Source organism: Emydura macquarii, unplaced genomic scaffold, assembly GCF_026122565.2.
Source record: "Emydura macquarii macquarii isolate MOO-44397 ecotype Brisbane River unplaced genomic scaffold, CSIRO-AGI_Emac_v2 contig_2676, whole genome shotgun sequence".
Taxonomy (NCBI): Eukaryota; Metazoa; Chordata; order Testudines; family Chelidae; genus Emydura; species Emydura macquarii.
The window spans coordinates 19,750,609-19,777,203 of record NW_027132813.1 but is presented as its reverse complement, the minus strand read 5'-3'; the positions used below and the strand labels follow the sequence as shown (position 1 = coordinate 19,777,203).

The 26,595-nt window shown below is 39.2% G+C and overlaps 1 protein-coding gene across 1 annotated transcript in view; it reads right to left on the bottom strand.

Moving 5' to 3' along the window:
- Positions 1–12,793: 12,793 nt before the first annotated feature.
- KCNH1 (potassium voltage-gated channel subfamily H member 1) overlaps positions 12,794–26,595 on the bottom strand; it is a 284,487-nt gene continuing 270,685 nt past the window's right edge. The window contains exon 11 of the mRNA XM_067565018.1: positions 12,794–13,786. Coding sequence (XP_067421119.1) covers positions 12,944–13,786 — 843 coding nt within the window. The 3' untranslated portion in view covers positions 12,794–12,943. The remainder of the gene's footprint in view (positions 13,787–26,595) is intronic.

Here is a 26,595-nt window from a genome sequence, read left to right as displayed (position 1 = left end):
TCCCACTGCAACCCTCAGAGCAGGGAGTTTGGGGTGCAGTTCTAGTGCAGATGGTGGGAGAGAATTGAAATAAGTCTTTCCTGGAGCTACAATGCTGTCTAAAACCTTTGATGCTCAGCTTCCATAAATCATCTTAGGTGCTTGAGGATCTGGCCCCATATTTGTATACAAGTACAGTTCATAATTTGTGTCAGGGCTGAGCCCCAGCACCTCTAGGCATGGCAGTTCATAGTCCCAGTGCCTCTGAGCTTGCTGCATCAGTTATGAATGTAAAAAAAATTGCTTTAGCCTCAGCACCTAATTGCTTGAACCCTGGCATCTCTTTCATTAAGCATTGGATAGGGAGTTCTCACAGGTGGAGGTAGAAGACATGTTCTTCTCAGTACTACTCAGGTCTCTCCTGGGTAAAAGAGCTTCCTCATCCCTCATCTTTTCACAGACACCCAGGCTGATGATGTGTGTGCCCACACACATGATGTGGTCTAAGCACAGGAACTGAAACAAAGAACTACTTCAAGCTATTATTAATACAGTAGGGCCTGTGAGCCCTAACCATGGACCAGGACGCTGAAGTACTGTACAAACAAGGTAGTCCTAGACTCCCTGTGTGATCTTGTGCAAGTCACTTTACCTTTTTATGTGTCAGTGACCTCATCCTTAAAATGAGGATGATGATAATTTACCATATAAGACTGTTGTGATGCTTAACATGTTGGTGTTTATAAAGGGCTTAAGGATGTCAAGGGCTAATCAGTAGTATCTGATCCAAGAGTCCCCTGTGTGTAGAGAAGAGACAGGGAAGGTTTCTTTGTACTGTTAATTTACAATAGACATGATCAATATTTTTATGGGAATGGGAGCTCTGCAATACAAAGAAATGAAACCAAAGTTCCAGTTGCTGTTCTGTGTATCAAGTCTATTTGCACCAAATAGGGTTGGGCTTTGAAGACTCAAACTAAAAAGTGTTATTGTAAAAGATGTTACAAAAATTATTTTTTTCTTTCTTTCTTAACGGTAACCATGTTATGTGGTCAAATACCATCACTGCATTTAAAGTGTCACTATCTACCAATATAGTGTGGAACATGTTGGTACATTTTATTTAACCTGGCCCCAGTTGTGGGTACTGACCACTTTTTGAAAAGCTGGCCCTTAGATTTTAAGGCTTGTTTCAATTTTAAAGTACTGTTAGTTTAAAAAAATCTGTAAATAAAAATAAAGCAAATACAGCAGGCAGGATTATTTTATATTCAACACACGTGGTACACTGAAAGGCTAGGCACTAATTGTTCTGAAAATGTAGCCCATTGCAAATGTGAGAGATTAAAATCTTTTAGGGACTAATGTAAAATATGAGAAATTTGGAGTTTAAGAAAGAGCAAGGTTTTATTTAAGGTTGGAAGTGTTTAATGGTATTAAGGTCAATATTTGGCAAGAAAATTTGGATTCTAAAACATAAAAGTTTGTCTGCTTAAAGCTATATATTATCTACGCTGGCCCCACTTTTTATCATACACTGACGTAATATTAGGCTGTTCAGGAGCTTCAAACAGATGATTTATAATAAGTTTTCTCCATTACAGTCAGCAGTGAAGTTTCTTTGAAATATTTTCAGCTCCTTTAACTGCAAAAGGAATGTCACAAAATCAGCTTGTTAGAAGGGATTGTGAGTAATCCACATTTTCATTCATTCTAAACCTTTGCTAACAAAGAACAAACTGTTGTAAGGCCATGTTTGAGCTATTGCTTAGCACATAATGCCTGTTGCATTTAATTCCAACATTCAGCACATTAACAATACCTAACATTTTCCCCCCTCCTCAGTTTAACCCACTGCTTTCCAAAGTCTGCCTTGCTTATGAAAATCACAACATAAAACCAAATTTTCTTGCCTAGATAGTTTATTCCATCCCCGTGGGTAGCATGTACCAGCTATGAGAACATGGATGTGGATGCATGACTGAGTCAAAGTGTGCCCTCAATGCACACATACAAATGCCATCGACTTTATTGAGATTTACATGGGTATCTGAAGGCAGAATTTGGCCCTCTACTAACCACTTTCCTTTCGATTCCTTTCACATGAACTTACTAGAAACATTCATCTGTAAGGAAAACTGCATCAATTAATAGAACAAAGTTTGACAAAGCAATACAAATATTGCTAATACAATTCTTACTGTATGTCATTCTAGCAGTGAAGCAAGTGATATTCTTGTCTCTTTTGATTCATACACATCTCTCTTACCCTGCTATGTAGTACAAGCTAGAATTTTAAGAGCCAAAGGCTGAGAATTCAAAATTACAGATAAAACTTCAAAAACTAAGTGTTTTAAACTACACCTGTGCTAGCTGAGGGCTTGAATTTGAACTTGATTAGGAGAAAAGTATCTGAAGACAAAATGGAGGAGAACATGCTATTCAGCCCAGGAGCAGAATGTATGGTATATGCCTCTGTTTGACTTGAACACAGATGTGTGCGTGCAGATATGGTGTAAATGGGGTTTTCTTACATACATTTGGAAATCAATCTATTCCCATGCCCTAATTGGATCGCTACACATTTGAATCACATTCTGCTTCCAAAATCCAGGACTAGCTCCCCATCTAGTTTCTTGCAGGTAATATACACCCTCATGTAGATTATCATTATATGACAACTAGAAAACCTCTAGCTGAACAATATTTATGTTTGGCATAATTTCTTATACCCTTTGTCCCTGTTGCAATCATACATTGCATATGGCTCATCAGTAACAAAGACCATCTGGGGAATTATAGCCCATCAGCCTCACTTTGATACCTGGAAAAATACTGGAACAAATTATAAAACAATCAATTTGTAAACCCTAGTGGATAATAGATGTATAAGAACAAATCATGCCAAACCAACCTATTTTCCCTCTATAACAGAATTACTGGTCAAGTGGATAAGGAGGAGCAGTAGACATACATAGTTATATCTTGATTTTAGTAAGGCTTTTGCAACAGTCCCACATGGCATTCTTATAAGCAAAACTAGGGAAATGCAGTCTAGATTAAATTGCTATAAGGTGGGTGCACAACTGGTTGAAAGACACCATAGTTTGCTGTCAATCTGGGAGGATGTATCTAATGGGGTCCTGCAGGGGTCAGTCCTGTTCATTAGTGGCTTTGGAGTGGAGGGTATGCTTAAAAAAATATGTAGATGACACCAATATGGGAGGGATTACTAGCACTTTGGAGGACAGGTTTAGTATTCAAAAGGACCTTGACAAATTGGAGAATTGGTCTGAATTCAGCAAGATGAAATTCAATAAAGATAAGTGCAAAGTACTTCACTTAGGAAGGAAAAAAAATCAAATGTACAACTACACAATGGGGACTAACTGGCTGGCAATTCTGCTTTAAAAGTGGGTGATAAATTGAGTATTAGTCAACAATGTGATACAGTTGCAAAAAGGCTAATGTACTTCTGGGGTGTAATTCAGAAGTGTTGTATGTAAAACGCAGCAGGTAATTATCTTGTTCTACTCAGCAGAGGTGAGGCCTCAACTGGAATTCTGTGTCCAGTTCTGGGCACCATGCTTTCAGAAAGATCTGGGTAAACTGGAGGGAGTCTAGAGGAGAGCAACAAAAATGATGAAAGGCTAAGGAAACCTGACCTGTGAAGAAAGGTTACAAAAACTAGGCGGGGGGGGGAACCTGATAAGTGCTGTTTTAAAGAGAGCTGATCAATTGTTCCCCATGGCCACTGAAGTTAGAACAAGATGTAACGGGCTTAATCTACAGCAAGAGAGCTCTAGGTTAGATATTAGGAAAAGCTTTCTAAATATAAAGGGTAGTTAAGCACTGGAATAGGCTTCCAAAGGGAGCTGTGGAATCCCCATACTTGGAGGTTTTAAGAACAGATAGGACAAATGCATGTGACAGATAGTCTAGGTTTACATGATCCTGTCTTAGCCCAGGGTGTTGGCCTACATGTCTTCTCAGGGTCCTCTCCAGCCCTACATTTTTATTATTCTAATAGATAAAACTATTGTTTGTCTTGCAACTTTTTGTGGTTGGGGATGCAGCATTCCATAGCATGCCATGTCTCGGTGGAACACAAGGAATAGCACAAGCTAGCTTTGTCAGCTCAGACATCCCATAACGTGGGTGACATGCCTCAGTGCATAAACCAGAGCACCTTCCCTTCACTGAGAGAGGTACCAAATGTTCTCAAAACGTTGCAGTCCTCTGTTTCCTAAACCGTTTCCATACAATATGTTTTCTCTTACTGTTCCTACCCAGTGTTCATGATCTCTTCAATTCAGATTGTTTTGACGTTAAAGACAATTAATGCTTTTTTTGATGTTCTGTTAGTAACCTGAATGCACATATTCAAGTAAAGACTACTGCATGCATGTGAGTCAGTGAAAACGTTTGTTGTTTTATGGCTTCTTTGTCCTGCAAAATGTCAAATACTCCATGATGTGTCCAGGAGCTAGATTTTACATCAAATAAACAACAGTACACTGATGCAGAAAAGCATTGGAGCTGAAGTAAATTACCAAAGTAAAATTATGGCATTAACACCCCATCACCAAACAAACACCATCAAGAAGATCAACACAATCCAGCAGCCTCCCTCCATTTCCCCAAATTACTCTGGAAACCAAAGCTTTCACCTCACCTGACAGGATGCCGCTAACTGAGAGTTGTGTGAAACTGCAGATGCTACAGTGAGAAAACCTTTGCTCTTGTCCTCAGAAAGTGTACCCCCCCCACACTAACCTCAAGCTCTGTGATAGGTGTGACAGTAACAAATATACCTGCAAGTAGGGTGCCCAATAGAATTTAATAACAACATCTAGTTTTATAGAGCACTGAGATTGACATTTCCATGATAGAGATGAGCTGTATAAAATTACTTATGGCAAAGGCACAGAGCTACTTACTATGCATCACAAGAGGCTTCCAGGAACTGGCCATTCCAGCTTGCACATAAAATAGATCATGTGTATAAAATCTGCCACAGCTATACGTGTTACTGATGGCAGTATGTGAGCACAGCCCATCCCGCTCTGGAGAGCTCATGGCCCCATATTTGAGCAGAGATGCAGTAGCCTAAAGCATCTTTGGAAACACAGGTATACTCTGGGCAAATAACCTTTGGAGGAGAGGCTGTAGCTAGCCACAGAGGTTCTTTCATTTTTGAAGGCCGCAGTATGAGTATCTCAGCTCAAAATCAAGCAGTGAATGCCTAGCACGTTGCACCTGCAACATTGAAAAGATGCTGCAATTAAAGACGACAGGATTTTTTCACTGTGGGATTGACAAGGGTGGCAAAATACACAATCAGAACAACAACAAAAGGTCCACCCCCATCAAATGAGGAATGAGCCCCAGAACTTAACTGATTACAGGGGACAAAGATTGAAAAAAACGGATGGGGATTGCAGGTCACAGTCAAAACAAGGGATCCAGTTTGACAGTCCTGAAGACTGAAACCCTCTCCTTAGCCACAGAAAGAGTGCTGTTCACCAAGAGCAGTAGCAATACAAGCTTCCCCACTCCGCTCCAGCAACATGCCTCAACCCTGACCTAGAAGGCCCACCTGTAGGACTGAGAAGATAGTTCAATCTCCTAGCATGTTTGTCCCTTGTGAGTGTGTCGCTACTGCGACAGCCAACACGGGTGTTTATTATAACCAATTGTAATAATATTACAGACTCAGCACCCCAAATCCCAGGCTTGAACTGCTGGAGACAGACAGGACACTCTTGGCAGAGAGAGACTATCCGGAAGTCACTTTGTCTTGGGGGAAACCTGCAACATTGGCCATTTTTAGACTGCAAAGTGCATTTTTCACTTTGGCTTCTTAATTTGAATCCATAGCCAGGCTACTGTTTTCATCAGTTGATGGGGAGGGGCAGCAGCTTCATGGTGTGTTTTAATTGTTAGAAACAAGTGTTTTACATTCTGGTAAGCTATACCTAGATCTGACAACAAGAAATGCAATATACATAAATCTACAAGGATACGCGTCCTTTAGCATTTGAGACCACAAGCTCATTTCAAATAGGCCACCAACCAATCTTCAGATGGTAATGACTCTCAGTTACTAGTGACTTCAGTGCAAGCTGGCTAAAAGCTTGTATTCGATTCCCAGTCCACACAGCCTCCTAGAAGCTGAAGGAAAATAATTGTCTGCCTGACTATAGTTACTCCATTTTTGCAGCTTCTTTGTTTATAAGGCAATGCCGTTTCACTCTGTGCACAGATCATGGAAAGTTCTTAGGAATGCAGAAGGAGAGAAGCCTCGGCTAAATTCAGCAAGCTCTGCAACCTTGATAGATAAGTTGTAGTTAGCTGCAAAACATCTGTAAAAGTATCTTATGAATAATAATATAGACCAATAGTTATAGAGAAAATAGGTTTGTGCCCTTGTAAGGGGGATATGTATGGTCTTGTTTAAGTAGCAATAAGGTATAAAACTGTCTGTAATCCTTTGTTTGGGGTCTTTTTCCACTGTCCACTTGTGGGCTTGGGAATTAACCTTCTGCAGAATAAACTCTTTTGGAGACTGCCCAGCCTGAAATCCTGTGTGGGTCTCTTATCGGTGCAAGGTAACGAACCACACTTGGAATCTTTTTCCAACAAAGCCCAGATTAGTTTATTTTAAAATTATTTTAATTCAGTTTACAGTGATCCTGGAACTGTTCAAGTTACTATGTTGTTATATGGTGCACAAAAAAACTGAAATCTAATAAAAAAACCTGAGTAATTTGTCATCAAAATAATAATACCTGGCTTTAATGTGATCTGTATGAGCTGTAATACAGTTGACTAAGAATTGGCATTCTCTAGAACATGCCAAAAATATATTAAGATGAACACACTGTAATCAGCTACCTAACAACTAAAAGGGAAATCTAGTCTAAACTTTTGACAAATTTTTTTTTGCTACTCCTCTATGCAAATATTTAACAAACAGAAAAGCACACACACACACAGTTGTAATGTATAAAATAGTTTATTACTATAATAAATAAAATTAAACTTTTTTTTTTTTTTTTACAAATCGTATTTGTGCTTGTTTAAAAATGTTGATAAGGGAATATTATCATAGGTGACCGGAACTGTATTTGAACATTCCAAAACAGGAGATATACAGTATATCTACTGGCAGCTTCTCTGCTGACCACAAAAATAGTATCTACTCCTCCTTTCTTTTTTTTTCTTTTTTTTTTAAATTCATGCTTGATTGAACAAAGTGACAAATGCAAAGAAAAAGAAACAAGAGTATTTAGGGGGTTTCTGAAGAAATGAAAACAAGTGAAATACATTTAAAAGCGCCAGAGCAACTGCATAATGGCATATCAATAAAGTGTCCATGCAGTGGTGGCTAAATATTTAAATGCAGACAGATTTCCAACAGATGTACAAATATTGATTCTATGTAGTACAGTAATAACACATTCATTAGAAAAAGTCATTTCTTTATATAGCAGTTAATCCTGATACAAGATTATTGAACTTCTCAGCTACAGCTAAAGTGATTCTTTTCCTAATTTAGTAATGTATTCAGTGGTAACAAAACCAAAAAGTCACCAGGTTTTCAGAACAATTTCATGAAAACCCAAGCTACTTCATTGACATTGGGCATTTAAATCCAGTTACAGAGACGCTCTGGGATTGCACATCAAACATGTTTACACAACATTCAAGAATCAGTTTGTAACAAGTAACAGCTGCAGGTATATTCACATCAGCTTTACTGAACTGTAAAAAAAAAAAAAAAATTAAACACGAACACTTCAGCGATATGATGTGTCATCTCCCTGATATACAAAAGTGTTCAGACAATGATGTTTTGTTCGGGGAAAGGACTGTTGGAGTAATTTATTTAACTAAATAGAAGGCAGTAAGTAACTACCTACAAGTGACTTCCATTAGACGTAGAAAGCTAATCAAAGTGCTTTATCTTTAGACAACACTGTAAACACTACATAACATTAAAAAGGGAGTTTAGAACTGAATCACAGTTTGCACTCTACCACTTATGAAGGGTCTTAAGGCTAAGTGTTGAATGTTTTATTGCAGAAGCTTTATTTTTAATTAATTGAATCAATGTTCACCACAACAATGTGGTCTAGAATACGAATACAGTAATCCACAGTACTTACTGTACCTCACATTGAATTTGTGGGGCTTTCTTTGAGATGTTTGTCGTTATTACTCAGAAGTGCAGATGAAATACAGACTTTATTATTGCCTATACACTCACAGGAAATAGCCTTCGGCTACTGGCTTCCTTTGTGTCGAAGTCAAGAATTCAGAGGCCAACATGGCAAGTGCATTTCTGCCCCAGTGCCAGAATGAGAAAATAGAGGTGCAGTGACAAAAAAAAGTTTAAGAATCAAGTCATTCAAAGAGGTCACTTTGCCCCATGGTAAGTATAGTATTCTCAGCACCTTTGAGACAGCACCTGGTACCAGAAAAAGAACACATTTATTCTGCCCTCCATCCTAGGGAATAAACCATAAGAACCAGTATTAGAACAACTATGCTTTAGTGAATGGTAACAAGCTGTGCATTATGAATCAGGTTCTCAGCAATAATGCCAAAACATTTTTAAGCCTCATGTGTGTGTTTCCAATTTCTGGCTGTCACAATGTTTGCCAGATCTCACCACAATCACAGTAACATAAGAAAGTCAGGTTAAGAAACTTCAAGCCTTGCAGAGAAACCAAAGATGCCGTGGCCTGAAAAGGTTAATGATCAGTAGAAACATACCAGAGTAGAACATTTCAATGGATTCCTACTGGGGAAGACCTTAGTTCCCTTCTTGAATCTTTATCATTAAATGAAGGATGTAACGTTTGACTGATATACAATCCATAGACTTATCTATCCATACATATATTATATATATATGTGTGTGTGTGTGTATGTATAAATGTAATCATATACTCTGAAGTTTATATAGTAAAGACAAAAAATCATGTTTTACGTTATTCCACAAACTGATCAACACTGAGTGAAAAAAATCACCAGGATATTCACAGCAAATAGCTCTTTCAGTTCATTAAAGTGACGTACTGTAGAAGCAGAACATCACCTTCGCAGCTGTTAAACTGGATGTTCTCTGGAAATCGGGACATCGCTGTGAATGAAATTTAAAGCAAGAATGATGTTTTTAATAGCATACATGTAATATCGGACAGAAGTAAATGTATCTGAACACAAATTTTTTTAAAATCATGTAACGCCTAGAGTAATTTACATAATTTAAGTACTAACTCTTAAAACCTGCCATTTTAACCAAAAACGTATTATTACTTTATCTGAACTACCTGCATTCAATTTCAAACCTAATTACAACTTTAAAGTAAAAAAATCAAGTGTAAAACTGCTTTCTGCAGAGATGAAGATTATTCAGCAAGTTGTAAAACTGCAGCAGCACTGTGCCAGAAGAGGGTGAACATTGTTATTACAGTATTTACAAATGTTTGGTGGTTAATAGGGTGAGAATTCGAGCTGCAGGGTTTATCCATTTCTAAGATGAATAAAATGAGGACATTTTTAAAATAGTTTGAAAGAAAAAAAGATCACAAAAATGTATCCAACATATAAGGCAGCAGAGAGAAACAAAATCAAAGAATAAGAAATAACAATTCAAAATCCTGATTTGGCCTTCAGGAACACATAATTCTTGTTGATTTCATGGCCCAATGGAAGGCCTATGTGTGTATCCAAAACCTGAACATGGTCCTAAATAAACACTTCCTAAAAAACACTTTTACAATATATGGGAGTTATTAAGGGTTGTCACCGTGTCCTACAACTAGTCTCAGTAGTTGACAGTTCACATAGCCTTAATGGGCCAGCATCTGATCTCAGTTACAGCTGTGTAAATCTGGAGTACATCCACTGACTTCAGTACTGATTTAAAGTTGATTTTGGAGAGTGTTGAAATCAGTGGAGTTACTCTGGATTTACATGGGTGTAACAAAGCTAGATTTGGCCCACTTAGTCCATAATTCTAAAGCACATTATAACTTGTGAAGTCTTCACAAGCCGTAGAATGCTGTAAGTGGGTTCTGTTCTTCCCACATCATTTAGGATAGCGCTCATGACTTCATGACTGTGTAATACAAAGGTGGAGGACTTCAGACAGTAATAGCATTTAGCCACAAGAAATGATGATGCATGTGCATTTAGTTTGACCTCCCAGGAGGTACCATAATTATAGACCTATTGAGTTTTAGCCCTGCCATTCCAACATTAGGCACTCAGCGACACCAACACCAAAATATTCACTAACGTTTCCCTGAGAGGCCTACACAAATGTCATTTGGCTGACTGAGCAGATTGAGCAGATATCAGCTAGAAAGGGACAGATAACTGTGATTGTGTGTCTAATTCTTCTGTACCTATGTTGTAGTACCAGTTTCTTCCCCAATCCACCAAATAGAAACATGGATATTACATTTTCCAGTAGAAGATGGATAGGTAAAATTTTCAGGAGTGCCGAAGTCCCTTTAGGAGCATTTTTTAAAATTTTACCCAGAAAAACAAGTGTTTGGAAGATGAGCTAATGAACCAATCCCAATTTGAATGGATTTAGAAATTAGACTCTTTACCTGGGGCAAAAGAATGTGTTGGGGCTTTCAAAACCCTGAATCCTGATATAAATTGCTAATTAATTGTCTCAAAGAGTATGATTTAGGCTTTAAAAATTAATATGACTTGCCCACTTCCAGCTTCTGGCAATATTTGACAGGGATGACTCACTTGTTGATTACCTGTTCTGTTCATTCCCTCTGAAGCACCTGGCATTGGCCACTGTCGGCAGACAGGATAGTGGGCTAGATGAACTATTGGGCTGATCCAGTAAGTGTCAGTGTGGTCTTATATCACATATGATTTAATAGGTATATTGATTTTAGAGTCTATGAAAAGTCACTTAATGGTCTTGAACTGAAAAGTGTGCATGTGTTTGGGTTTATTCTGTTAATCACAACACAGCTATTCCTTGTAAATTAGATATAGAGCAGCAGTTACAATAGGTCTGCAAACATACAGTGAGTTTCTTTGTTCAAATAAAGCTTTCCTTAATACTGTATGTCTTTGGTACATGACAGATACCAATTAGCACCAGAGAAAGCTAACCATGGAATCCTAAATAAAGTAACAAAATGGCACCTGTGTAAAATTCTATGTGAGAGTCACTGATATGTTTTTATTTTTTTACTAACCTAAAGAATTGTTTCCACACAGCTGCATCTCAAGAATACTGCAGTTAACAGCACTATTTACAGACACTGTCATCAGAAACCTTTCAAATGGGTTGTTTTCCCTTGCAACCCCATTATCTAATGTGAAACAAACTTTAAACAAAGATCACATCTCCTTTGGGAGTAAGTTTGTACTGTCAGAAGGTAAGTGATCAAAAGTCAGCTACTCCCCTCTGTGGAAAGACCCCTTGTCTATCAGACTGAAAGACCAGAAAATATTATATCACACATCAGATCACTAAAACACTGTTAAATACAATGTTAAAGCGTTTACTGTAACTGTATCCCTATATATCAAGGCCATGATGTTGGCTAAACTACCTTATCTAATGATTAATAAATGATACTATACTAGCTTTGGTAAAGTGCTTGTATCTATGTCCACTAGCATAATGAAAACATATGGTTTGGAAACAGTCCTCCTTTAAGAAGCAGACTTCTTTTTTGGTTGGGGGGCATTCCTTGGTGCTTGCATATACTAAGCATGGTCCTTTTATTTACCATTTCCATTGAGGTTCTAGCTAGGATAGCATAAGAACAATAACTTTACATGTTGGGAGAAGAAAAAGAATTGCAACAATCTAAATTCTTAAAAAGCCTTGTGAATGCCTTTGCTATGAACAAAGAACATCATCAAAATAGAAACCTCTGAAGGATACGTCTAACTAGAATAATAAATGCAGATTTCTAATAAAAATAGAACATGAATGGCACAGTATATTTTCATATTGGATTGCCAGCCTGATGAATGGAACAATGACACTGATACATTGCAATGCCTTATATCCTAAGATGCACCCATGTTCAAGCATACTTCATGCACAATTCTTTGTCCTCTGGAGTTTATGTTAAAAAAATTAGGTATTGGAGAGCAAAACTAACAATGTACAAGGGTATCTTTATAAATGGTTCGTTTTTGAGAATGTGAAAGAGCTCATTCTTGAATACTGTGGATACCTCTGAGGATCTTGCCAAAAGCAATTACTTTAACATCGTGTGCTAGATTTTTAAATAAAATGTAGGAATGTTTCAGTTTTCTTCCTCAACTGATTATACATAATACCACTCACAGATACTTCTGAAATTAAGTAGTGTACTTTTCTGTTGAAAAGAAACCATGTAAACTTCCCACATCTTCACAATATCATTGCAGAATGAGAATATACTGTGACATTTAGCATGTTGTACAGGCAATCAAGACAGCATCAGCCAAAAAAAAAAAAAACCCAAAAAACAAACCCATTACTAGAGAATTTAAGCACCCTGGCAAGTCCTTATTTATCTATATAAAAACTGAGCAAGTTTCCTAAGGCATGCGCCAAAAACCTCTATGAGGACACCTATTGCTTGCAGGAATGGCTGCTGTTTTAAAAATAATTATCCAAATATCATGAGGGTTAAACAAAAAAGATGCACCACTGAAAGGGGGGGGGTGGAGGGAGGAAAACTTTATAAACTGTACCCTTGCTGTCAAACAGATTTCAGTGTCAGCCGCCATCTTGACATGAGGTTGCAATTCCTGTTACTGTACCTTTTTAGAGACAGGAACATGCTTAGTGAATTGGTCCCTCACTGCTTTTCATCAAGAAAGGCTAAATTTAAAATGTCAGGGGGGTTAGTTGGTTGTATGTTGTTGGTTTTTTCTTTGTTTGTTTGTTTTTTTAAAAAAAAGAAATGTCTCAGCTTGCTCCAAAAATGTCCTTTTCTGATTCTGGAGACTGGGGCCTTGATATTTCAAACAGTTCCTGTGGTGACTGAGAGCTTCTTCTTGAGGTTAATATCCTTAGTATCTCAGCAAGCTGTTTTTCTATACTGGTCATTTTTGTGTTTAAAGCCTTGATGTCCTCTTTCAGTTCTTGTTTTACTTCAAGCATGGTAGCCTGAAGAGTCTGTTCTGGGATAGGGTAAAAAGAATGCTTGACCTCTGTAAGGACAGGACTTCGGTCCTGAGGGCTCCTTGTCTCTCCAACATTGTCCAAGCGCAAGTCACTTTTTGTAATGCCACTGTCACAAGAGTCTGTCTTCTTCAGTGTAGTCTCTCCTGAAGTTTTAGTTCTTTCTGGTAAAGTCTCCATGGATTCTGCTTTGGATACTTTGTTCCAGTCTTCCCCCTTCCCACAGGCATCTTTGAATTTGGCCCAGCCTTTGCGTCTTGGGTAGTCTCCGGACACTTTGCACCCTGCATAGTCTGATGAGGGGGCCTGCAATTTAGCATGATCGGACACACCGGATGTTGAAGCAGATTGGTATGAAACAGGGGTTGCAGGGCTCTCCCTTACTGTTACAATGCTAGCTTTCACAATAGTGCGTGAGTGCTCTGCCAAAATGTTGCCCTTTTCCACATCCAGGTCATCTGGATCCCTCCCCCTTTCTGCCGCTAGTCGGGCTTCTTTCTGTTGCCTGAATCTTTGAAACAGCCGACGGACCGGGTGGTCAGGTGGTAGAATCAAAGGCGCTTCATTCTTCCTTTTCATCCTCTCTTCTTCTTCACGTTTGACATCACTGATCTTCCGGAATACAATCTGCAGAGAAGAAACATATTTCACATAGTTATGAATTACATACAGGTCATGGTGGGGAGGAAAGGGGATTAGAGAAGCTTGATCTCTTTTAACACTATTAGAAGTAAACTGCTGCTAACTACAGCAGCTACACACACATTTATCTTAATGTTACTGAAATACCTTAGATGGCTTATGTTGTGTGCAATGTGGGCTATCTTGGCATTTAGGAGCATCCAACATCCATTATATGATTCCAAAGGTACTGGAAAATAACCTTGTCAGTTCCGAGAGGTGAGATGAGATGGTGTTATTCTAAATGTAACTATAATAATCAGAGTCATTCATTTTAATATGTATTATTGCTTCTGGGCTTTGGGGTCCATCAATGTACTCTTTTTTCACTATTACAAATAGCCATTCTCATGTTTTTCAGCATTCTCATCCTTGAACTCACTTACTGCACATCACATGAACTTTGTTTTAGTACAACTTGGCCAGCTAAGTGGCTTGTACTACAAAGACTAATTCATATCCATGCTCATTTACTGCAGTCTCTGAGGTACTTTACAGAAATTGTTGAAAGATAAAGGTTGATAAGTTACTTTGGAGGATAAAAGGAGTTTGAATGGTATGGACAAAATAGTAGGAGGATTCTCTTCCGAGTCTACTCTGCTCATTGTAATGGTGGGGTTGCTAGGAAGCTGATTATTAGAGCTAGTTGGAAAAACATCAACATTTGAAATATTTTGACAAAAGGACATATTTTTCACAAAAAGTAATCCAATTTTTGGACTTGCTTTAGTAATAACAACTTCCTGACCCTGTGGACTGGTCTGTACCAGCCCCCAATCTAGAGGCTGCTCTAACTTACAGTACTGGAGGATGGTCCCATACTGCCCATATTATTCCTAGCCATAGAAAAGAGATTTCTTCCCTCGACCAACAGGCAAAATATTCCCCTCAGTAACGTACTCTTTATCGCTGTTAGTATTTTCCAAACAAGAAAACACAGTGCACTCAAATCTGGTATTCAAGTAGTTCAGTTCCAAAATGTGATGTACATTTGAAGAGACCTATAGGAGTTAAGTACCCAGCTCCCACTGAAAGTCAATGGGAGTGGGGTGCCTAGTCCCCTTAAGCACCTTTTAAAAAAACCCACCAGTCTAAAGTTATTGTAAGCCAGTAAAAAATATCCCTGAGGTTCTAAATATTAATTGAAACTAACAAAATAAATAAACCCACCTCTCTCTCTCAGAGGAATTTATATTAAACCAATCAGAAAAGGCACTGTTTTAGCATCACACACAACGTGAGTGTTTTGTGCTTGCTCTGCTGGCTCTAAAGCTCCTTGACATTCTTCTCAGCACTGTGCCAGCATGCAAAAAACAAAACAAAAAAAACCCCAAAAAAACGCATTGCATTAATTGCTGGGTGTTTAGAAAGGAGAGGAAGTTGGTGGTGGGAGAATCATTGAGCATTTGCCAAATGGGAAAGGATGAAATTAGTAGGAAGGGACATTTTATTTTCAAGCTTTAAATGGGAGGTTAAGCATAAACTAAGAATGACAAAGTATTTGACAGCGTCCTTTCAGGAAATAACATGAATTAGGAAACTCTGCTTGGAGTGGATCCATAAAAGTGGGACAAGGGAGTCTAATTTGCAAAAGGAGAGGCATGACAGCCAATCGGAATAAATAAGTAATGCAATGCTCCAAAATACGGGCTTGTCCACAGACAAAAGTTGCACCGGTTTAACTGAAGGTGGTGGGACATTAAACCAATCCAGTTAAACTGGTGTAACTTTGCACATGGATGCTCTGACATCATTTTAAACCTGACTTATACTTAAACTTTATACATGTACCTTTACTTGACAGAATGTACACAGATAAATTGGTGATGAGAAATAAGTTGTAATCACAACTACAACTAAGAAGAGCATATCAACTGTTGGCAGAGCTCGACATCAGGCCACTGTTCCCACGGCAAACGGAATGTCTCCAACTGTGTAAGGACTGGACATTGTGATTCAATATGACAGTCAGATCTGACTGAAGCTGCTACTAGTGCACCCCTCCACACACACAAACACACGCGATGGATCAATTGGTGAGAATTCTGGAAAGCAACAGTACATCCAAATCCTAGTTAATGCAAGTCCTTGCATGATGCACAAAAAGGTATGCATGACTGCTGTGCTTCAGTACAAGAATGAGTGGAGGCTATGAAGAGGCCCAAGAAGATGGATGCTATGGGGAAGATATTCAAATGTGGTCAGTACCCAGCAGCTCCCACTGTTTTTCATTTAGGTACAAAGATAGGACCTGCTGAGTGCTGAACTCTTGAAAATCTGGCCATTGGCACAGTCTTCCACACGGCGGTACGGTCTCAAACCCCAATGCACATGTATTCCTTTACTCTGAAGAGCACAAGGGTGGGGACATGTATGGAGAATGGGATTGTCTAAGACAACAGCTTAAGCATGAGCTCATCCCCATTATCCTGATGAAGAACCTAGCTACCGGTTTCCATCTGGCAGATACAAGGTGGGTGAGGTAACATCTTTTATTGGACCAATAATCTTTTATTGGCGAGAGAGACATGCTTTCGCGTTACACAGAGCTCTTCTTCTAGTCACTTCTTAGGCATTTCTCTATCTACCAGGCAGTCACACAGCAACACTCTCATTAAAGCAAAATCTGATCCCCTGGATTCCTGGCCCTTTCATCATCTTTTGCTGGCATATATCGATGCAGTACCCTGCACCCATACTGTGCAGAAGCAAACCCAAAAGGTGTTTGTCTGGGGACTCCCACGTAGGGTGTTGTGCTGGCTCTTTTAGCTGAAGACATGGGTAAGAAGTAACTTTCTGCTTTTTACATTTGTAAGAAGGATGTACAAATACATGTCAAAATATATCCTTCGCTCTGGCAGCTTTTCCAATGCTGTGCTTTCTCACATCTGCTCCCTACTTATGGGTTGAACAGTTCAGCTCCACTGAAGTTTTATGGTAACTGCAAAGCTAAGTGGTAATTAAAGAGGCTTTTTTACATGATTGCATTTGGAATTTTTACTTGTGTTTGTTTTAAAGGAAAGATTCAACTTTTTACAAAGAACAAATGAAATTACTGCTTTGCGTGGATTGTTTCCTGATCATTTAGCACAGAGGAAGATGCACACACACATGCATGAACGAGCTTATGGGTTTTAAAGGAAGATGCAAGATCTGGAAAGGGAGGTCACTTTTATTTCAGCTTGTCCCCCTCCCCCCAGCATTTTGCATTGATTCCTTAGTGCAAAAGGGAAAGGTGCTTTTACAGAGTTGTCTTACCAGGTGTGTAACACAGCAGCATGCAGTGATGGATGCAAATAGGAGACTAGAATAATTTAGAGCATATGATTTAGCATTGTCTAAACTTTCTACTCACCCAGCCTTTTCTAATCAGTTTTGAATCAGATTCCCCAGGATCTGTGACATGCTATCAGACATGCTTATTAGCTAGTTAATTAACTGAAAGGATGATGATACTCTACTATAGATTGAGTCTATTGTATTGAGTCTATTGTATTGTATTGTATTGTCTATTGTATTGTGGTTCCTAGCAGCAACCCTTAACCCTATATTTCAGCCTCTACAAATGCTACATTGTTTTCTGTATTTATTTTGCTAGCATTCACAATGAATTATAGTGAAAATATCACATCCATATGTTGGAAGATTTCAGCATTTTTGCTTAACTAAAAGGAGATTATTGTAATTGCTTTCATGGGTGATCAAATCTCATGCTCCTGTATGTAAGTTAAGTGCCAGAACAGATGCTCCGTCCCTAGATACCTATACAGAATTGCACAATTCACTAGATGGATTGAAAAGATTTCAGCCTTGCTGTGAAACCGCTGGTTATGGTCAATAGCACAAGGCAGGCTACTTAACTGGAGGGACCAGCTGTATGAAATCCTATGCTCCAATTAAAAAAGGGTATTCTGCTAAATCACACTTGTGGTTAGATTGTACCTTTTGAAACTACAGCCCGAACTGGGGAATGGGGAATGTGGAGCAGCCACTCAGCAGGAGCTGCCCCTGGAAGCAATCCAAATGACTCAGCCTGAATGCCCCTAGAGCAGGGATCCCAAAACTTTCAGCTGCCAGTGCCACATAGTCTTGCTCTTATGGTGGGCCGGAGCGAGTCAATTATAGAAAATAATATATACATTTTGTACATAACTCAAGAATTTTCACAATAGGAGAAAATATTTTCAAGTGTGTTATGAATATAATATTTTTATTACAGTTTGTACAAGAACAATTAGCTTGCCTTTGCATGGTGAGTAACGCCTTCTTAATTAGTGTGAACAGTAGGCTTTCTTCTGGCTGGCAAGAAATTTAATGTCAGGCTCCATGGTGGACACACAGTCTCAAAAACTGATGCAGATGTCATCAGTGATTCTTGATCTCATCCGAGATTTCAGTAATTTCATTCTTGAGAAGGATTGCTCACAGATATAGGTGCTGCCAAAGACGGTGGACATTTAAGAGCAGTTTTTTTAATGTGTGGATAAGTCTCATGGGGAAGCATGGCATAGAAGTCAAGAAGATTGTTTGATTTAAACAAGTCTTTCAGGGCATCACTGGCTTGTAATTCGGCCAACTCAAGCTGATAAGAAGGCAGGGCTTCATCTACATCAGCTTCAAATGGATTTTGAAAAAGGCGAATGTCTTTGGCATGGCCATGTAGTTCACAGAATCTCTCCTGGAACCCAGTCTACAACATTTCCAGTGTATCAGCACACTTTTCTACTGGAAATGGGATTCCTGGTGCTTAAGCGGACATCTGTTGAAAAGTAGGAAAAATGAGCCAAGTTTTCTTCCTTCATGTGTTTTACAAGCAGCCTGAGTTTAACTTTGAATCCCTTTACATGTGAATACATGTTGCATATGAATTTCCCCTTGCCTTTGATCTGTAGTTTAAGGGAGTTCAAAAATTCTGTTACATCAGTCAAAAAGGCAAGGTACCATTTCCATTCTGGATTGGTCAGCTCTGGGACAGTTTTGTCCTTTGTCAAGAGAAATGTGTTAATTTCAGGAAGCAGTCTGTAAAAATGTTTCAAAACTCTGCCCCCACTCAGCCATCGCACTTCCATGTGGGACTATACATCTCCATACACAGAGTCAAGATCAGAAAGAAATTCCTGGAACTGTCTATGATAAAGACCATTTGCTCGGATAAAATTTACACACAACACAACAACCTTCATGATGGAATTCCACTGCACTACTTTGCAGTATAATGCTTGCTGGTGAATTATGCAGTGGATTTGTACTAGACATGATCCCACATTCATCCATTTCCTTGTTTATGTGGTCAATAAGTCCCTTTGTTTTATCCACCATCCATGGAGCGCCATCAGTTTTCACACTTGTTAATTTTGCCCAGTCTAATTCCAAAACAAACATTGTTTTGCAAAGTTTTACAAAAATATCTTCACCTGTCGCTGTACCCTTGAGGCTTTGGAGACCAGCAAGCTCCTCAGAGATGTCAAAATTAGAGTCAACTCCACGGATAAAAAGGAGAAGCTGTACCGTGTCACTGTCATTTACATCATTACTTTAGTCAAGTGCAAGTGAAAAAAAGTCAAAGTTTTTTGATTTTTTTTGCAGCTGGACAAACAAGTTATCCCCCAATTTCTTCAATTCTTCGCATAATTGTACTTGAAGAGAGACTTACAGAACTGAAGACATCTTTCTTCTCCAGGCACACCTCTTCAGAGACTGTAGTCATGCACCGCTTAACAAATTCTCCATCTATAAAGGGTCTCCCGCTGTCCGCAATCAGTTTAGCAACATAAAACTGGCACTGAGGAATGACAGATTCTCCTCTGATTTTAGTTTTAAAATGTTTTGCTGCATTGATAGTCCATTTTTAAGTCTTGCAATTTTGTTAGATCGCACCTTTCCTTGCAGACTATCAAACTTTTCTTTGTGACGAGACTCAGAATGTTGACAAACATTGTATTCCTTGAATACAGACACAAACTCCTGGCAAATGAGACAAACGGCCTTTTCCCTGCACTGTGAAAAAAATAATCATTTGTCCACTCTTGGTTAAACACCCTGCATTTGGAATCGATTTTTCTCTTCCCCTTCTTAGACATATTGCAAGTAAATTGAAGGCTTCAAATGTAATTTGTTCTCTTTTGATTCTCTTTCTTTCTTTTCTCCACTTTCTCTCCTCACCACTCCTTCTCCACTTGTAACTCCCAAACCGGAGCTCAATGTACCCCCTTTTTATATCCTCGGGCTCGGCTTCCCACTGAATTCATAATTCTGCCTATGATAATCCGAGCCCAGGAAAAATTATGCAGCCACCAATTGTACAGCAAATTGTTTTTTTAAAACAAAACTGGCTACCTGCTATTAAAAGGTATTACCAAATAATAAAACCTGACAACATATGAATTTTAACAGTTATATTACAAAAGAAAAACAGATTCCTGTTTAGAAAACAAGCATGAATACACGATCTGACCCACTCGCTGGTGATTTTACTGGCTTACATTATACGTTATGTTATGAAGGGCCGCGTGTAATTGTAATGCCACTGAACTCAGCTGGCCGGTCAAAATGTGTCGGCAGGCTGGATGAGGCCTGTAGTTTGGGGACCCCTGCCCTATAGGCTCTGCTGGAGAATACGCTGGAACAAAGAGCTCTAGCCCCAATTTATAGTGTGTGATGGGACTAGAGTATCCTGCTCCCCTGCAACAGTCCAACCTTGCTGCCACTATGGAAGGGAAGCCAAAGTCATGGTCCTTTGGGAAGTCTAGTGCTACTGCTGGCATTAGACTTGTGCATGCTTTGCACTGCCTGCTGGATTTCAGGTTGGGCTCTACACAAGGGCAGATGGAGTAGGCTCCTCTTCCTACATGGGGTTGGCCACAGTCTGCTCTCTTTAGTTAAAGAGGGAGTAGAGAGAGGTGAGGCATTTTGCTTAAATAAATGAAAGCAAATGAGAAAGTTGTGCTTGATGTGTTCCAAGAGTCTATCCCCCCTTTCATTATTATCCATCTGAGTTCACCAGAAGGTTGTGCTTGTCATACCTGAAGCTCCGTTAGTCACACCTTCATAACCTTACAACTCTCTACTCTGTGTAACTCATCTATAGCAGCAGCAGTTTTCCTCCTTATACCAAAAAAAAAAGCTACTTCTAGGTCTCTCAGACACATGTTGCTTGTATGGCTAGGCCCATGAACGTCAAGATAAGCTTAACATTTGTGTCTATCTGGGATGCTTCCAATATGCAAGTTTGGTGGATGATTTTCCCTCTCCCACACCTTCACCACAATCCCCACATAGTTCTTTTACTCCAACTCTGCTTGCAAGATCTGAGTCTCAAAGGCTGGGTCAGTTGACTAGAGCTTACAAGGCTCAGGCTGGAGCCAGATCCCAAACATCTCAGACTCATAGACTATAAGGTCAGAAGGGACCATTATGATCATCTAGTCTGATCTCCTACACAACACAGACCACAGAACCTCACCCATCCATTCCTGTAATAAACCCATAACCTATGACTGAGTTGCTGAAGTCCTCAAATAATGATTTAAAGTCTTCAAGGTACAAAGAATTCACCAGCAAGTGACCCGTGCCCGATGCAGCAGAGGAAGGTGAAAAACTCCCAGGGTCTATGCCAATCTCCCCTGGGGAAAATTCCTTCCTGACCCCAAATATGACAATCAGTTAAGCCCTGAGCATGTGGGCAAGACGCACCAGCCAGACTCCCAGAAATAATTATCTGTAGTAACTCAGGACCCACCCCATCTAACATCCCATTACAGGCCATTGAGCATATTTACCGCTAGTTGTTAAAGGTCGGTCAACTGCCAAATTAGGCTGTCCCATTATACCATCTGTTCCATAAACTTATCAAGCTCAGTCTTGAAGCCAGCTAGGTTTCTTGCCCCCACTGCTCCCCTTGGAAGGCTGTTCTAGAACTTCACTCCCCTGATGGTTAGAAACCTTCATCTAATTTCAAGTCTAAACTTCCTGATGGCCAGTTTATATCCATTTGTTCTTCTACTCCTCCTCAATTAAACAGCCCCTTAACCGGAGCCCCGTGAGCCTGAGTCAAGCTGGCACAGGCCAGCCGCAGGTTTTTTATTGCAGAGCCCAGGCCCCAGCCTCAGAGCCCAGGCTCCAGCCCAAATGGGAATGTCTACACTGCTATTTATAAGCTCTCAGCCTAAGCCCCGCAAGACTGAGTCAATTGACCTGACCTCTTAGACTTGGTGCTGTGGATTTTTTCTTTGCGATGTAGATGCACCTTAGAGACAAAGGCTAAGATTTTTAAAAATGGGGTCGTGTTAGGAGCCTAATTTCATATTTAGGCCTTTAACCAGTATCTGATATTTTAAAACGTTGAATACCTAACAACTGCTATTAAAGTCAGTGTGAAATGTGAGGTGTACAGCACCATTGAAAATAAAGCCACTTATTTAAAAGCCTCAATATAACACCTGCCAGTGCAACTTTCAGTGGGACTTGTGCTCCTAACTCCTTTAGGTACTTTAAAAAAAATCTCATCCTTAGGAACCTAACTTTAGGCTCTTACTTTGGAAAATCCCAGCCATAGTGCCATGGGCAGTCAGATACTCCCATGACGGGAACAGCTTTACATATGACAGATAGTGATAGCTTTTTATGGATCATAATTTATAAGCAAAGCTCCAAAGTTCAGAACTTAATTTCAGATCTTATTCCCACTTTAACTAAACCTTTGAGAAGTTAAAATTATTTCCCAGCCACCATTTTCTTCAACCCCAAATAGCAATGGCAAAGCCCTCACACCCATGTAGAGTATTTTGATGATATAGCCAAACACATGATTCCTTTGCGGGGGGAGGAGGGGCAGAAAAAACCCAACAAAAACCCTCTTGTCCTTCAACCACTCCCACTCACGAGCTCTCTGCTCCCTAGCTACGCTTCCCATCCCAAAGCCGGACTAGGCATAAACTTGTTTCATAACAAAAAACTGCTCCAGTTCAAGAAGCAGAGTAGATGCCAATAAACTAGAAAGAACTTTGGAAAGTGATTTTGGGTTCAAGTTAACTTATTTTTCCCAAAATTTATTTTTCTTCACATTTTAGTGGAATATCACACATCAAATGATCAGCAGGGAAAAAAAAAGGGAAAAAGTTTTCATGTATGGATTATACCAAGAACAAACAACATCCCTGTCTAACAGACCAAGGGAAATATCAGATTTATGAAGCTCTGAGTAAATATCTGCAGTTAATTACTAAAAGAACCACCGAAGAATAACAGTCTGATTTTAACAAAACCCTATATTCCCCTTGACAGACTCAGCAATCATCTAAATTATTTCAGAAATCAGAAATCCGTGACTTGTATTACTTTCCTACATCTTACATGACTAATACTGCAAGAGCAATAACAAAAGCAGATCTTTTATTTACACACAGTGGGGAAATTACCAAAGAAAAGCTTTTCAAGGACTTGTTAATGAGTTTCAAGGGAAAGACAGAAAAAATCCTATCTGTGTACAGCTTGGAGGAGCTGATCAGAGAGAAGAGGAAAACTAGCTGACCAAACAGTTACAATAATAATTGCTTTAAAGATGTACTTCATGGATGCCCATACGTTATCTTTAGATAATTAACCCATTTAGAAATAGTCTAAGGATCCAATTTAGCACTCATTGAAGGCAAAGGCCAAACACCTCCTGATTCTAATAAGAGTAAAATTGGTCCCTAAATACATGAGCAATAATCCTGATAAGATATATACCGAATTATGTTACTATGCCTTAGACATTATAATTTAGTACAACTAGACAAGTGAGGTGGGAAAGAGAGAAACGGACCGACAGACACAGACTATAATGGAGAAATAGATAAAATCCTCAACTTCCTCGTATTCATAACCTGCCTCTTTTTTTTTTTTTTTTTTTGTTCAGGGGCTAAAAACCATTACTGGAGAAGTTTAGCTTTAGAAACTCTGTTCCCTTTCTCCTCCTCATAAAATGTGAGACCACCAGGAATTACTTATTTGAGCCACTTTGCAGTGTTGTTATACCCATGTTGGTCACATGATATTAGAGAGACAAATCTCTTTTATTGGATCAACTTCTGTTAGTGAAAGAGACAAACTTTCAAATCACTCAGAGCTCTTCTTTAGGGCTGTGTAGCTTGAAGGCGCATCTCTCATCAACAGATATTACCTCACCAAGTTCTCTCTCTTTATTTTATCCAGGACTAGAATGTCACACAATCCTTACATCAGCAAAACGTTTTGTCAAAGTTTTTTTCTTCTTGTATGGCAAGGCAGATCCAACAAAAGGGAGTCCTTTGGCTTTTACATGTTCTTTCTTTAGTGGTGTAACAATTTGTTCTATTATTCAAGACAGTGCTCGTATTGTACATGGTGCTTTGTTGACAGAAGAAAGACAATGAGCCAAACTCTGATCTCTGTTACGCTGGTTTAAATCTAGCCCAGAATAACTCTACTGACCTCAATGGACTTACTTTGGTATAACAGGGTCAAAATCTGTCCCAATGTTCCTGCTCTGAACAAAAAGGAATTTTGAGTAGTTCAGTCCACCTCAGTCCCTCCCCCATTGGACAAGATAGTCAGAGATGTACTTTGATTAGCCCTTCAAAGTCCCCCATTTGACAAGAAAGCGTAATCATCAACATCAAACTTAACCATGTTAGAGGAGAAATGGCCAATCCTATAGCCGCAGTCCTGCAAAGGCTGGGTACATACCGCATTTCAGTTGGACTACTCATAGTAAGTAAATATAAGCCTTTGCAAGATCAGGGCCTACATTATTAGAAGAGAGAGATGGATATCCTCTTTTTAGTGGAATTCTAGAATCTCGATGATTCCCAGTCTGAACTAGTTTTCAAGGTACTAACATCTATCTGCTATCTTCTTCCCTTTAAATAATCATATGAGACAAATCCTGCAGTATTTATTCAGTCCATACTGAGTAAATATTCCATTGGAGCGCTTGGAAGTACTGTATTGCCTAAGTAAAACTGAGAGGAAAATCTGAGTAATGGCTTTGAGAGCTGAACCTCTGATAAAACAGCCTGCTCAGACATTTACTTAAAGAGAGCCAGATATACCGCCATTGTGCCCTGGTCTGCATATGCACAAATGGGAACTACATCTTGCGGGAGAGAGTATGATGTAGCCATTAATGTGAAACACTCAGTAAGTAGCCTTGGCATGGCTTTGCAGCTTGTCCAGTTTGAATGAAATAACTCAAATCCTATGCCCTGGTGTAGGCAGAAAGAGGGTTTTACACACAATTTTACATTGTTGCATTTGGCATCTGGGAGTTCATTGTTTTATCACTCCAACATGTCACAGGAGGAGATAAATCAGGCCAGGCCAGGTTTGCTAAAGCTGGTGTGAGTTGGCTGTATTTAAATTAATGTGCCATGCTGTATGAAATTCAAGTTTTGTGGCTGAAATCTTGGAACTGCATATGGGACAGAACTTTGAGGCTGGTCAGTCTCTTTTTTTTTTTTTTTTTTAAGTTAAATTCAATACAACCCACCTTCCACTTGTGAACATATATTTTACAGCGACAAAGTGGGAGAGGTAATAACTTTTATTGGTCCAACTTCTGTCCAGTAAAAGATATTACCTCACCCACCTGGTCTCTCTAATATTGTGGGACCGACAGGGCTACAACAACACTGCATATATTTTACAGACACAGTAATCTGGGCAATGGAACCTCTACTGACTTAATCAAATACCATTGCCAGCCTCAAAGATCAGCACAAGTATAATCACATCAGCAAAATGAGCAACAATCCTGCTTTCTCAGGTATCAGGGAGAGTAAGCTACTTCACATTTGCCAACATCAACAGAACTACTCCACTGACAATATTTGACATTGTAATGAACTGGCTATTGTGTATAACACAGCCCTCTACTGGATGGAATCAGAACTATTCAACAGTGTGTCAGACTATACTAGACTGTTAACATCTAATGAAGAGTCTGTGTGTCAAGTGGAGAAGACCAATTATTTTGAAGCAGGAGGATCCAAATTCTCTTCCCACTGATTTTGAGACCCTGATCCAAGGTCCACTGACTTCACCTGGATCCTGCCCTGGGTCACCATAGTGTGTAACATACTGACAGTTGTGAAGTTCCTAGTTAGCCATTGATCCGTTAGAACAGTAACACCCCCAGCTTCCCACCCTCCCACCTCTATAGCACACACAGATTGTGCCAAAACTTGTCATGCTATTTGCAGTTAACACTAAGGAAGAACTGCCAGTAGTCTGCTAGCACGCTTAATAATTCTCTTTTATACATACAAAAACACCCACAGAGTCTGGAAGCCCTAGATATCATAAACAATTAAAAGCTTAAATTACTTGATGCGGTCCTCATAGAAAATGGACTTTTGCATAAGGAAAACAATCACCAAGAAACCATTTATTACTACACAGCCCGTCTAGCATCTGCTGGGAGTTAATGAAAATATCTTCAGGCTTATGTTACACTGAAGAAAATTGAAGCTGATCTGTTAGAAAATGCCAGACAGACACTGTGACAGCAAGAAAAATGCATAAAACACTGACGTTGTTAAAGAAAATTAAAGCTGCATATAATCAACCTAATACAGTATTGTAGAGAATCATCATAATGATGCTTTATTAGGTACTTAGGAGGCAACAGACAGAAGAAAAACTAGAGCAAAACTGAGACCTTGTGCCCTTTAACAACTTAGGTCTGGTCTACACTGGCGGCGGTTGATGGGAGATATGCAAACTACATAATGTAG